General features: G+C 34.3%; 1 protein-coding gene across 5 annotated transcripts in view; it reads right to left on the reverse strand.

Annotated features, from left to right (window-relative positions):
* Nucleotides 1-449: 449 nt before the first annotated feature.
* The window catches only part of Ehbp1 (EH domain binding protein 1), a 285,025-nt gene continuing 269,918 nt past the window's right edge, over nucleotides 450-15,556 (reverse strand). For all 5 annotated transcript variants that reach the window (XM_042691180.1, XM_042691182.1, XM_042691179.1 and 2 more), the window contains 4 exons: nucleotides 9,216-9,315; nucleotides 8,162-8,235; nucleotides 1,697-1,811; nucleotides 450-1,492 (listed from right to left, as the gene is read on the reverse strand). In XM_042691180.1, coding sequence (XP_042547114.1) covers nucleotides 1,402-1,492; nucleotides 1,697-1,811; nucleotides 8,162-8,235; nucleotides 9,216-9,315 — 380 coding nt within the window. In that variant the 3' untranslated portion in view covers nucleotides 450-1,401. The remainder of the gene's footprint in view (nucleotides 1,493-1,696; nucleotides 1,812-8,161; nucleotides 8,236-9,215; nucleotides 9,316-15,556) is intronic.

A 15,556-nucleotide genomic window follows, 5' to 3' on the forward strand; every position in this document is an offset into this window, starting at 1 on the left:
TTTCTCTTCTACACCCAGGGGTACAGGGGCACACGCCTCCCTGCAGTCCACCTTCCCTAGCAATAACCCTCTTCCTTTCACTTCAGTATCCACAGACTTGCTGGTTAACAGAGGAAACAGTTCTTCCTCATACAACTACAAAAATGGAACTATTCAAAGTCATGTGGAAAATTCATCATACTCGTATTGTTTTCTTTCAGTGGCGTGGAATCAGAATTTTTCTTCAAGTCTTTGAGATGACCCTTCCAAAAGAGAAGATAGTTTATACTTCTTAAGAATATGACTAATTACTTTTCAGTTTGCATCCATGTGTCAGCAGGGCTCCTCTGGGATGTATAAACTTACCCAGCTCTGAATACCATCCAGTATCCTGCCCCGTGTTCCAGAGGACCATTTCCCACATGCAAAGATTTATGGATACACAAACTTCCAGTCTAGTCCAAGCAGTATCAGGTAAGAAAGTTTCTGCTTTTATTGAAAATTTATATATGACTCAGTATTGTAATAAATAAACAGATAACCATTTTCACAAAAAAGACAGTGCTATGCTAGAAAAGAAAATATTAACTGGAAAGATTTACTTGTAGTGGCAAGACAGACTTTTATCAATACAGAATAAATATTAACAGCATTCTTGAGCCAATGTTGAGATACAACAAAATGTAAGAACGAACCAAGATGTAATAAATATTATCCAGAGAAAAAGATGGCAGATTCTCCCATGATAAAACTGTCTTTGTAAACTGCTGCATGTCAGTTCCTCTCATCACCTGCAAATCGCAGGGTTTGTCTCAGGCTACCTTTTAAAGGACCATCTTTGGAGGAAAGCAGAGGAATTCTGTGAAATGCAAAACAGTTGCAGAAAACCTCACTGGTAAATAAACAGAGTTTAATAAGTAGATTGAATATGATCTAACTATGAAATTTAGGTAACAGAGTAAATGTTACAGATGGCAGGAGTGGAAAAAAAATCATGGCATTTTTCTTATCCTGCCTTGCCTCCCTCCCCCCTATACTGTCATTATGCTATTACCAACAACAACAACAACAACAACAGAAATGTCTCAAATTTTCCTCCCATCAAACAATGAGGGGAAATAATGCGGGAAGTGTTTTCTTTTTGAACAGTTTCTTGAACACCTCCAATATCAATTACTCACAAAGTGTCTGTGCAAATCTATCTCACATGATTTCAAAAGAAAGTATTCACTCACAGAAAAAAAAAATCCTTAAACAGAGCTATGTTTGGAGTTCTGTATATTATCTGGAAAGGAGTTAAAGTGGTGATGATGGTACAGAAGTATAATCCAGCCAAATGTAATGTTAACTTTTGAAACAACCAGTCTGTTGCTGGTCTGGGGGCCCAAGACTAAAATGTTGGGAGAGACACTGGTCTGATGGCTACTGAAGAACACATTTCTCTTCTTTCTTGGCCATCTTGCCTTTGTTTTGTTCCAGAGTTCGCTCCAAATGCTCATCTTCTTCTTCTGCCCTGGATGCCAGACAAACGAGAACAAAATTATTTTCTTCATGGAGAGCAGAGCAGCATTCCCCCTGCCCCACATTCCATATCCAGGAGGAGGAATTCGGGGCACCGGGCCTCCGGAGACCTCTAAACCGAACTTCGGGTAAACTTCTCTAGGGGGCCCCTTTGGCAGGTGGCTATGCCTGAATTCAAGGCCCAAGGTCTACTCACTGCTTCTCCTGCGCATCCAGATCTCTCACAAGTGCATCTCGCTTGTTCACCAAAGTCACCAGCTCATCCAGCAGGAGCTGCTCTCGTCGCTTCTGGGCCTCAGTCTTCTGCCAGTCTATAGGAGATGGGAGGCTAGTTAATGGGCTTCAAGGCCTGAGTGCATACCAGCTCCCGGCCCTGCCCTCCCCTTCCCGCCTTTTCCAGTTCCCTTACATCTCCCATTAAACCCAGCTAATAGCTCCACTAGCTAGTATTTCTGGGGAGTTTGGCAGTTGTAGTGAGGTTTTCCCCTAAAACCATACTTTCGAAATATTTCCCACAGATGGAGTGTGGAGAGGCAAGGGGGGAACCGACTATAGAGACCAGGTGTGAGCTGAGGGCCAGTCGGAGGTGCGCACCTGAATCCCGGCCAAGTGGGGGAGGGGAAATGGAGGCCAGAAGAGGTTGGCCCTGGGGTTGGGGTGGGGGAGTGGGTAAACGAGGAGGCGGGAAACAGTGATGGGAGATAAAAATCATTCTGAAAAGGCCCGAGAATCTGCCTAAGAACCTCTTCTCCTCCCCCACCCCCACTCTCACCCCAAACAGCCCATTCTTCACTAATTTCCTCTTCGCTCTATTTTAGCAGTTGGATGTATCTCACACTGGGCGCCATATGCTTCACAATAACTTTAAAAGTAGTGAATCGGCTAATTAGCATTTTTCTTTGAAGTAAAAAATAAATTTGCTCTGCAATATTACACTGCAGCTCTCAATCGCATCACAGCCAGTTTTTATTTGGAGACGTTTGCTGGGTGCTTTCAAATGAAAGCACTTGTGCAAAAGAAAAAAAAAATTACATATTTCTTTGAAACTCCATGTTAAAGGTTGGAAAATCCAATGGGCAGTGCTCTTTGAATGGGTGAGGGTCATTTTATGAAGGTTTCAGTCCCAATAATATATTTCCTAGTCTTTGCTACTCTGATAATTTCCTTAAGATGAGCAGCAGTTTCCTTTAATAAAAACAGGACCAAATCGAACATTTAAAACACTTTTGAAACCAAAGCCAACAGCTCTCTGGCCAGACTGTAAGGGCTTGTAGCTGTCAATCAACCCTCAGTCTACCCCGCCTCCCTCATTAGGAAGGTAAACAATGAAAAGAAGAAGTAGATGATGAGGCAGATAGCAGAACAAATGAGGACCAAGAGGGAAACAGGACACCAGTTTAAAAAAAAAAAAAAAAAAAAAACCACTCTGGGCACTGACTCTTACAGTCCCCTCCCCCACAGAGCAAATGCAGTTTCCAAAAAAACAGAGGAGTGCAATCCTTTCGGGTTTCTCTTCTCTCTCCATTGCCCAGGGCAATCATGTTAAAACTCACATGGCTGGTGCTTATTCAGATAAACCTAACAATGCACACCGCTGGTTACCATGTGAATCTTCACAAACCACACAAGAATGTGCTGGTTCAAATCGCCTCCCTACTCTCTCCAAAGCAAAATTTATTCAAGACAGCAAACTGCTCAGCAGCTTTATGAAAGCAAATGGTGCTAGAGGGAATTCTATCTTGTATTTACAAATTAAAAATTAGATGCATCAACATGCAGTAAAGATTAGAATAACTCTAAGAAGCTAAAATAGCTTATTCAATTTTATCACTGTTCCTTTATTATAAACGCAAACACATAAATACATATATATGAAACTGCCATATGTTAATTATCTACATTTAATACAAAACATCACAAAATAAATGTTAAATCACTGATTGTTATATTGTATTAGAAATAAAATTCTTTATAGCATGGAGAGAAATAAACTATAAAAAGTATTTTCTGGTAAAAGAATTTTAATAATAGGCAAAAAAGAAACGAAGAAGCCAAATCTATCATAATTTTACTTTGGTTTTAAATGCAACTAAGAACAGGAATGCTGGAAATTTAATAATTTGGTTCTTGTTCTTAAAATCAGCCATATTCTACAGAGAAAGTAAATTAATAGATTCTCCAGGTTGGGAAAATCTTTAAGCTCATTTAGTCTAATTTCAGGTAATTGTTCTAGAAATACTAATTCAAGAAAAAAAGCTCTGCTGAGTTAATAAAAAATAGCAAGTAAAATTTAAATTACCAGCTTTGGTTAACATTGCTCAATATTCAACTTGGCGGAATCATTCTGATTATAAGCTTAAATGTATACTTTTTGGTTTCCAAAACATTTGATAAATTCATGAGTAGAAAATAATTTTTCTTTACCACACTCCAAAAATACAAATAGAAATATTTAAGCCACGAAAAAAAATGAACATGGGAAACATAATTTTTTAAATTGAACTAGTCCTCTAAACCTGACCAGTCACTTTTAAGGCCTTAATTAGTAACTTAAAAATACCAGGTTTTTCTTAGCATTGGAAAAATTAGGATTTTAACTATATAAGTGAGGAAACATTTTTAAGCTGAGGTATTAAAAATAATTTTTAAATAAAAATCTCAACTTTTTCCTATCTTGATAAGGTCATTCTCATAACTAGAAAAAGAACATTTTAAAACTAAAGACATTTAGGTCTAATTGAACTGCTAACACATTACAATATTCTAGCATAAACTTATTGGATTTTTCCTATTAAGTATCTCATTACTACATTAATATAACTATATAGTCTGTTGCAGAGCACATATCGGTGTGAATAGATTTTATAGTAGCAAACTATACTTTTATATTTGGTTTCTCATAGGCAAATATATGTATATGCACAAATACCCTCATCCACTCATCTATTCCTATTATGTATAACTGAACACTAATTTGAGAAATTAAGTAGACTACTACTTTGATCACCAAAAATTATATTGACAATTGATCAAGATTTGCACCTGTGTTTAAGTAAAAAATTTTAAAATCCCCTTTGAAAAAAAAGTGCTTTTAAAATGCCTTTACCTATATACATGCCATGTTTTAAAAGTCTGCGTGTAAGTTTACATGTTACTTGTTATGTGTTTTAAGAAAGGATTAGTCACTTACTTATAACACCAGTCACAGCTAGCTAGATGCTCTCACTGGCTTGGACAGACTAGTGTGGGTTGTGATTAACTTAGATTCCAGTGTACTTTCACTACAAAAGCCATATCCTCTCACAACAAATAGGATTAAGTTTTGATGCTGCATTTGACCCAAAGTGTTGAAATAAAGAGATTTTGTTTATGTCCATCTGTACTGAGATGTTTGGGTTAATTCAAAATAGTTTTTTTATATGTAGGGAAAATTATTCATTCCATGAGTCAGTTTATTTGCTGAAGTTGGTAATTACCTTGGGAAAAAAAAGGCAAGAGAAATACCATAAACACTGTAATAGAAAAGACCTGAAGTTCTTGTAGTAAACCTTCAACCTTGCCACCATAAGTAAGCCTAGCACTTTGATGAAAATTAACACTAGTTTTGTAAAGAGCACATTGGGGGATTGCAGTCAAGTCTTATCTTTAGTTCCAGTCAACTAGCAATCCTGAAAGAGTTTGCATCATCATCAGAACAGGCCATTTGATAGGATTCTACTGCTGTACCTAATCAATCTATGGAAGACTGTGGCTGTGCTGTGTAACAAAGCTAAAATAGATTTACAAATGGGGTTTTAGGGGATAAGCTCCTCCACAGGATTACATATTGATTTTAAATATAAAAAGCTTATCATATAAACCATAACTACAAAAATAGTGAACCTATGCATAAATCCCTTTAGAAGAGCACCCACTTCAAACTCTAAGCCAAGAATAAATCAAGATGTACAAAATCCCAGAGAAGATCCATTTCTTGTGCAGAAAATGAACATACCACTTTCTAAAAGCCCACCCCAATGTGTGCAGAAATGAATTTATCTTTCCTGAGGGAGCATTAAGTAATCTGGAACAACAACAACAACAAAAAACTATAGGAAAAGTATCTAAAAGATGTTTGTTAGCTTGAGGGACCCTACAACTTAGCTCAGTAGAGTGAAACTCCTGCTATGAATACACCTCAGGAAAAAAGGTGGAAAAAACAGGTCAAAGTGACTATGGATTCTCAGAAGAATGGATGTATTGAATATTTAGTATGTTTTGCTCTCAGTCCAAGCTGTTAATATTTCTTTCAGTGTGCTATGGCTATTAATACTCTATGCTTTTCTCCTGATCAATAGTTTTAACAGCAGATTTACTTAAAAAGATTTTAGTTTATTACTGAATCTTAAAATTACCAAGCAGAAGAGATTGGAAAAGAAGAATGAACTTTAAAACAAAGGAAAGCCAAACAAAATCAACTTGTGTTGCCTATTCGTGTGTGTGTGTGTGTGTGTGTGTGTGTGTGTGTGTGTGTGTGTGTGTGTGTGTGTGTGTGTGTGTGTGTGTGTGTGTGTGTGTGTGTGTGTGTGTGTGGTATTTTAAGCCCGTGTGTCCATTCCAAGAGCTGAACTTCACAATGCTCAGCATCTCTCTTGGCTAGCTTTGCCTATGTCCTGCCCAAGCCAGTGGGACAAGCCTCTCTGGAAGATAGTGTCTTTCTTTGTAATCAACAGGCTGTTCTGTTTCTTCAAGTCTCCCCTTTCTCTAAATGAAATCCAGCAGTAAGATTGGAGGCACTGTCACACACAGGACAATGTAATTTACAATGAAGGAGAAGAAGGGAAAGGAAGAGGGACATGGAGTAAAAGGAAGTGGAAGAGGAAGGAGAAGGGGGTGTGGGGGAAGGATGGACTATGGAGAGAAAATATTGACAAAATGATTAATAACTGCATTAAAAGTATTTTTAAAATATGACTATTACTCCTCTATGTATACAAATGCCATGCATGATTTCAAAATGGTACATTATTTAACATGGAAGCTTATTTAAGATTGTAAACTTGTATGTATGCAGGGATAGGATGACCAATAAAACTGTTATCTTTTATATGAGTGAGGCCTTACTTTTATGATGTATTTGGTAATAATAATACTGGTGTGAGGGATAGAGCAACATGTAATATCTACCTTAAAAAGCAGCTATACTGTATCAAGTTGTATTTTAAGGACAATTTATTTTTCTACAAACAGGAGAAGAGGAGTAATTTTTTTAAAGAATACTTAATTTCCAGTGTAATGTACAATGAATCTATTAAGAATATACTATTTGATAAGCTATTTTTAATGCTAAATATATACACTATATATCATACACCATATTTGCATATACATAGTGTTTTCTGTATGTACTTTTCAACCTTTTAGTGTTTCACTTGCTTAAACATTATACTATGATCACAAACATTACATCCAGAGGGAAAAAACCCATTAATGTATTTGTACATTTTCTTTTAATGGCAGTTTCACAAAACTTCTTAAATAATTCTGACAAACATTCAGATAGCCATTTGAAGGAAACTGGCTAACTGGAGGCTTTTAAAATAAAATAAATCGAGTTTCTAAAGATAGATATACAAATGTTACCAGTGGTATTTATCAAATGAGATTATGGATATAAAAGTAGCTAAAAATAAAACTAACACAAATAGGACAAATATATATGTATATATAGGATAAATAAGACACATTATATTTAATAGCAATAGTATATTAAAATATTTTAAAAATATAATACTTCACTTGGCTTTCTTTTACAAACTAAGATTTCTAGTTTCTGAACTAATTAGAATCGACTTATTATGGATCAGGTATCTTATCAGGTGAAGAATGAAATTACCATGGACAGTCAATGGGTTAAGAGGTCAATATAGAATAGGAAAATCAATTTGCATTGATTAGACAAAAGATCCATTTTACAGAGCCCAAAGGATTAGCTTTTAGGCAGAACTCTTTGAACTAGAAATATTTTCCAGTGAAAAATATAAAGAGAAGAGTATTATGTAACACCTATGAATTTTATAAAAAAATCATATGTAGTAAATGGTACAGTTACGTTAACTGATGTTTACTGATATTTTAAACCATGCATAACATTTCTATGCAATTCATTTCTATGAATTATAAATTGTATCAAAATATTTCATTTCCCCCCCTCATGTTCATCTTTGCCTACCTACCACTTAAAAGGAGTTTGAGTCTTAATAGCTACAACAGTCTGGAGAGTGACACATACCAAAGTTGACAACAATGATATGATAAAATTTAGAGTCTAAAGATGAAAAATCAAAATGAACATTTTCTTAAACCTTCCCAATAGGAAATAATTTTAAATTGCAAATGAAACCAAAGCAGTTAACTCTTTATATGCTTATTTTATGTAAATTTAGTCTTGTTCAATCAAAAGTTAAGGTAATTCTGCATAGTAGCAAACATAATGATTATTATCTATCTGAATTAGGATCCTTAGATTTATGATACTGCTTTCTGCGTCCAAGGCAATTATTTGTAATTCCTGTAGATACCTCATAGACCAGAGGTGGTAAAAACCAGATGTGTGTTACACTCTAAATATCACATTGAGAACAGATACTCACATACCTCTCCTCATCACTGCATTTCTTACCTTCAATGGCTAGCATTGCCCGCAATTCCCGGTTCAGCAGCTCGTACCTTCGTTCTAAATCATGTTCTTTTTCCCTAGGCAAGTTGCAAAAGTTCATCAATATGCTAATTACTAAATCATTAAACACTTAAAAGAACCTTTAGGTTACATTGATTTTAGGACTCGGAACTGACTTTTCTCTTTAACTTTAAGCCACTCCAAACAAACGATATACAAACTCAAATCCTTTCTCAGCTGAATATTTACAAGTGTGCTTATTTTCTTCCCTCAATTTTGAATGGCACAAAGGTATATTTTAATCTGGGCATTAATAGTTTTATTCTTCAGTGGTGCATGTATTAAGTGCCAGGTATAAGGTCATTTTTGAAAACACTTTTCATAGTTTACAATAAATACTTTTTAAAAATTCAAAATCCCATGTGAAAAAGAATATAAGAAATACAAAATGCCAGTGCAAATTTAATATAGAGAAAAATAAAAAGTTCTGGACAAGTTTTGTGTTTCACTAAATTTTTGTTAGGTAGAAGTTATAAAATTAACAGTTTTTTTTTTTTTCCTTTAACCAAAATAAAACATAGTAAGCTTGCCATTTCCCACACTAGGTGGCATACTATAAGAACATTGCTGGTAAGCAGAAAGGAACAAGCATTAAGTCTTTTGCTGAAGTGAAGTTAAAGACTAAGAATGTTTACATATGGCCTAGTTTCCACTTTAATTTTTACAATCATCAAAAGATCACTTCAATTAATTTCTTATCTTTCTTAGATTAATATTGCTGACATATGATAAATGCATTTTTGTCCTTATAAAGATTGTTTTCTTACACAAAAACAGTTCCAATTCCTTTACTTTCTGCATCATAAACACTTTTTTTCTCCAGTGTCTATTCTTCTCCTTATCTGAATGGATAAAAATTTGCTATTTTTTAAAAATACAAAATACTATAATCTCTAAGGAAACAAACAATTAACTCTAATAAATATGAAACCCCAAAGCAAGCAATAACAACACAAACCTAAGATTTATCAGTAGAAATATAGTTATGAGTACTTACAGAAGAGACAGCTGGTTCATTCTTCTTATTAGGGCATTTTTTTTATTAACTAACATAAACCATTCTTGCATCATAGCTTCTTCTTCTTCCGTATTCCTTCCTATAGTTCAGGAAGAGTAACTTCTTATTACATGACATTTTACAAGCCAAATAATCACTTAGCACAATTCTTTTAAGATGAAAAATATTTTAGCTACTTCAGTACTACATAGTTCACTACTTATACTGTAAGACTGAAGTTCAAGGTCTGGAAGAATTCAGTATTTAAAAACATAGAACTCAATCTTTTAAAGCTGGTGCTATTCAGCATATATATCTTAGTTCCTTGAACATTCCAATAGATCATATTAACACTAAGTACTGTAAACAAAGTGTTCCACCTTATAAATCCTCCCCAGAGGCTGACTTGCTATTATGTTTCAATGAAGAATTCACAGTGCTGACAGACATACAATCATGATTTAAAAAAATCCCTAAAACATTAAAAAAAATCATTACAAGAACCATAAAACTAGGAAGAGATCAGAAGACTGGATGAAAGCTTCCACTCATAACAATTTACTTTTTAAAAATTTTCCTACTGTAAAGTAAAATAAGATTTATATATTCATATATATAAATAAAAGGCATATATATATATATATATATATATATATGAAAGATATGTACACACACACACACACACACACACACACACACACACACACACACACACACACCATTCTGGAACTCATCAACCAATAAGGTAACCATTTCCACATTATTAAATGAATGTAAATGGCCATGCTACTAAAATGCCTCTTTGTAAAATAAAATACATTATAATGAATATAGTATTCAGAAAACATTTGATTAAAGAAATAATCTAATATTTTCGATTATGCAGTTACTGATTACATACTGGAGATATTCGAAGTTCACTAATAGTCATACCCATTCCATCACTAAATCAGTCCGCCCTTCCCCATCAAAGGCTAGTACATTTACCATTAAAATACAATATAACATATACTTGGAATTCTTCATGCAAAAGTAGACCACAATTTACTTTTTAAAATTGTACTCTTCTAAATTATACTAGTCAAAATGATAACTGTTTAAATTTTCCCCCTGGATTTCATTCATGACTGTATTGCTTTGCTAGGCCAATATTTAATATTACCAGTTCAAGTTCTGCATAACATTCATAAGATTAAGAATTTACTGGGGAAAAACAAAGGAGGGGATAACAAGAGGAAATGCTTGAGAGGAAATGTACTCAATACCTTACTCATGTAACTGTAACACCTCTGTACAGTATCTTTACAATAAAAAAAATTAAAAAATTAATGTATTAAATATCCCAGCTATATATAGCATTATTATCCTGTTTTATTTTCTTTTTAATACTTTAAATAATAATACAGAATAAAAGAATAATACAGAGGTATAACAGTAAAAAAAAAAATCAAGTCTTATTTCACTAACCCTACCGTCTTTACTTCCCTACCCCAGATCCCATTTCTAGGATTAAGTACTATTACACTTTAGCATATCTCCTTCCAATCACATAGATATGTCTATCAAACACATGTATATATCATATCTATACACAATTACAAGTTTCTTTAACACCACTGAGCTGATTTACATTGGCCTATGATTTATTTTCTCAATATCAACTTCATTCTTTTCAATGCTTGCATCAACCGTGGGCATGCCATAGTAAAACTATTTCTGCATTAATAGAAATTGGAAGAAATTTTAAAAATAGAATAGAATACAAAAAGCTGGTCTGTGTACAGAAGAAAAATCATGAATTTCTAAATATCCCTATAAAACAATCATCTGTTGTTTATCATTAGGGAGAATAGTGAAGATATGTGCTTTCATTAAATTCTGTTAAAACTGAGTGGTATGAAGCCGACTTAAGATAGATTCTTTTAGAGCCTGAACAAAAGTCTTTATTGTTTTACAGTATTCTTAATCTCTCCTTTAGGGTAGCTGGTTTTGTATTCACTTTGGACCATGTGATGTCTTGACACTGGTCATGTGATACAGGCTGCGATAGGCACAAATCCCTGGGTAGTAACAAAAGAAGAAAGAGTAAAAAGAAAAAGCTGAGAAAAAGCTTGCAATTTGGAAAAAGGCCAATTGTACCCCGTGAAAGCTTTTTGATCAGTGAAATGACACATGTGGGCAATATTAATAGGTGTAGATTTTATGATATTTTTGATCAGTGAAATGACACATGTGGGCAATATTAATAGGTGTAGATTTTATGATATTTTATTTTCTGATTAAAGATCTGATTCTTGTATTCATAGCCTAAATAGGTTCTAAAATATAGACATATTAAAACTTTGTTTTGATTTTAACTTAACCTATAATTGAGGCTTTCAAGCAATAGTAGGAGCAACCAGCCTACTCTTAAATTAGCATTACTTTCTTCAATGGAACACTGCTTCCTTGAGTATAATAATATTGATGTGGTACTGTGTTATTTTCAGTTTAACTCATGCCTATGATTTCTAGGTAAGAAACAAAGATACCCCTTTTCCCTTATTGTTAGGAAATGGCTAATAATAAAAGAGTATCATGTTTCAAAGGGAAGTAAACCTAACAATAAATATTTAAGGACACATACATTGCTATATAGATTATTTAAATTAAACCACAAATCAATCCTGTATTACAAAAGCCTATCAGAGATAATAATATATAATGATGGAAATGTATACTTAGTCTATAGTAATAAAAAAATTAAAGTTTCTTCTTGGGCATCATTACACTATTGTTTTTAGAGATTTAAAAATTTTTTAAATTTAAAAGGCTTTTAAAAGCCAGTAAGCTGAACCATTACAAATTAATCCTGACTTTAATAACTGGTTAAAGACCCCTTTAGCTTTATAAGTAACAAAAAATATTAAAGCCTGTGATCACAGTGAGCTTTTCTCATTTCTCCTCTAACCATTTGTTATTTAATCCAATACTAGTAATCCAATTTGTCCATCAGACTTTTAAAGGGCAGAATGCAACTTCCTCAGCTTAGACACTTTTCAAAGTACAATATATTTTTCAAATGAATGCTGGATGTTTCATTTTTCCCAACTGTTCGTAGCTCTAATGCAGGAGGAAAAAAAGAACAAGATGAACATTGTTCATACTGATTAAGTAAGAGCTCATTAAAGAGCTGTCAGTGCAGCACTTTGAATATGCATGAAGCATATAATCAGATCTAGTACCGTCACTAGAAGAGAATACGGTAAGTACAAAGGATTGATTTAATTACTTAGAGTGGGCTGTGGTGGTAAAGCAGTCTTGTTAGTGAAAAAAGAAAAAGAGGTTGTATTCTGGCAGTTATAAAAAAGGCAGTTTTAGCTTCTGCCACAATACTTAATCTCAGAATAAAGCACTTTACATTGTAGCTTAAAAATGAAGACTGTCATTATATTATAAAATGGCCATAAATCATTTAATCTTGTTTAACCATACCTGGTTAACTACTTCTCTTTCAAAATGATCTTTAATTTGTAATTACAACCACACTTTTACACCTGAGAGCCAAGTGACACTTTTTAATTTGTTTAGTTTTTAGAATTTATTTTTATTGTCTTTAAATAATTGTAAAAGGAGTTTCAATTCAACATGTCAATTTATGAGTACAATGCATCTTGAGCAGTTTCACTTCTTCCATCATTTTCCTTCCTCTCAAATTTTTATCAGTTTCATCATCTGAAAAACTCAAGATACTTAGTATAAAAAATGCCTAAAAAATGAAGTCACGTATACAGTTACTAAAACGTGACAGCATGACTGGGATATTTCTTTATATATTAAAGCAATACCTCATGCATTTATAAATATATTACCAATAAAAACATCATACTCAATAGACACTATGTTGAAAATGAACTATACAACTTGTGAGGGAGTGGGGTTGGGAGAAAACAAAGGAAGAGGTGACACTGTCCAGAAAGAAATTACTCATTATCTGACTCATGAAACTGTAACCCCTCTGTATATCACCTTTACAATAAAATTTTTATAAAAAGCATCATAAAAACTGAGTTTTTCACCTTAACATTATGACAATCTGATTATAAATGTGTTTACTTAAAGACTTGTGGTTTTAAAAATAAACTGCAATTTTATTTTTTTATTTTGGTGCTGGTCCTAGGACTTAAACTCAAGGTCTAGGAGCTATCCTTTAGCATTTTTTTTTTTCCCTCAAAGTTAGTGCTCTACCACTTAAGCTGACGCTCCACTTCCAGTTTTTTTGTTGGATAATTAGAGGTAAGAGTCTCAAGCTTGCTCAGGCTGCCTTCAAACTGATTGTCAGATCTCAACCTCCTGAGTTTTTAGGATTACAGGCATATGTAATGGACACCCAGATATCACACTGTCTTAATGTCAATTTTTTTCTCTTAATCAATTATTCTAGCTGGAGTACGATTTGTAAAATTATTAAGCAATCAAGAATAGTATAGAATTTAGTTACCTCTCACAGGTACCAAAACTAACAGAATGCATCATATAATGCACAGTACTATGTGTAGTATAAACATTTACCTAAATGTCAGTTGACTACAAGAACTGCTTTTATTTACAACCAAAAACCAAAAGAAAATGATTTAGTTACAATTTCTTTTAGGAATTCATTTATATACTCAAGAATTTCTATGTGGTTTCATTTAGTATTCAGCTATGGGAATACACACAAATGAATTAAAGATTAAAGTGATGCCCAAATTCTGAAACTGTTTTTTTTTTTTTTTGTCAGTGGCGGGGCCTGAACTCTGGGCCTGGGTGCTGTCCTTCAGCTCTACCACTTGAGCCACAGCGCCACTTCCAGTTTTTTCTGCTTATGTGCTGCTGAGGAATCAAACCCAGGGCCTCATATATGCAAGGCAAGCACTCTACCACTGAGCCACCTTCCCAGCTGAAACTGGTTTTTATAAATTTTTTGTAATGCTAGGGATAGAACCAGGGCTTTGTGAGTGCTAAGCAAGCTCTCCATGACTAAGGTATGTCATAAGTCACACATCAATATTTAAAAAAAAGAATACATGGCACAAGGTTGCACCTATGACTTTTCATAGCTACCAACCTCAAAGGCATTAGTATGACCAAAATTTTAGAGAATGAATCACTCTCTGAACTCTTTACAGGTGAGCACTTGGTAAAAGTTGAAACTCTCCAAAGATGAATTAGTTTTAAAAATATATATGCAGCATACTTTGTAAGATGGGGTAAAATACAGTGAAACACAGGCATCATTCCACAGAATAGATAGTAATCTACTTGGAAAATCAATTAGGCATCTGTTAATCAGGAGAAAACCTGAACTGTGAACTGCACTCACAGATAGGGAGCATCTCTCTCCTGAAGCCCCTCTTTTGGGACTGGACCAGTCAGACTCCACTGTATTCTAATCTTCTAGAGCCTTCTCAGACAAGTCATGGGAATGACTCAAAAGCAGTTCTAAGTGGGGGCATGGTGGCACATGTGTGGAATCTCAGCATCCTGAGTGCTGAGTGAACAGAATCTTGAGTTCAAATCCTGGTATCAGTGTGCCCCCCACCCACTACAGAATTTCCAGAACCTTTAGTTTCTAGTAATGAATGAGTTCACTGTCCCACATATGCAATTAAACAGACCTATAGTATCCAAGGGTATACAGACCTAAGGAGACCACAGCTGAGGAAATACCAAGAATGCTCAGGGTTCTGTACTGTTTGATTCACTGTTTCTCCCATAATGCCAGCCAACTTCTGCCAAAGACAATGTATCACTTAAAACGTATTACACGTCTTTTTGGCTTGGGAGAATGACCATATCTTGTACCAGGCACGATTTGCTCTTTGTGAGGCATATTTTCACAAAATATAGGGGAAGGAAACACTTGGCAGATCACACAATGATATAAACTGACTGAAATCATCTCTCCTTTCACTGAACTGCATAGTTCACCTGTAGGAATTTTTCCTAAAACATTCTCTTCACACCTATTATTTTTTGACTATTCTTGGCCAAAACCATGTGTAATAAATCTGAGGTCAAAGCAGCAAAACATACTTCACCACGGGGCGGGGGGTGAGCAAGTCTTTCTCTGCTGAAGTGTGGCCATGCAGTAGACAGCTACTCCAATGTGAAAGCATGGCTGTGTTATTACTTTACATATTAAAATACAGTATCTCATGCTTATTATAAATACATTACCAATAAAAACATCATAAAAGTGAAGTTTTTTACCTTAATATTAAGACAAGCTGATTATAAATGTATGTTTTGCTTTGTTTCTTTAAAGACCTGTGGTTTTGCCTCTAAATGTGACATCTTTCCTTGTACCATAATCTGTG

The sequence above is a fragment of the Dipodomys spectabilis genome, unplaced genomic scaffold (genome assembly GCF_019054845.1).
Source record: "Dipodomys spectabilis isolate Male_0828 unplaced genomic scaffold, ASM1905484v1 ptg000141l, whole genome shotgun sequence".
NCBI classification, from domain to species: domain Eukaryota; kingdom Metazoa; phylum Chordata; class Mammalia; order Rodentia; family Heteromyidae; genus Dipodomys; species Dipodomys spectabilis.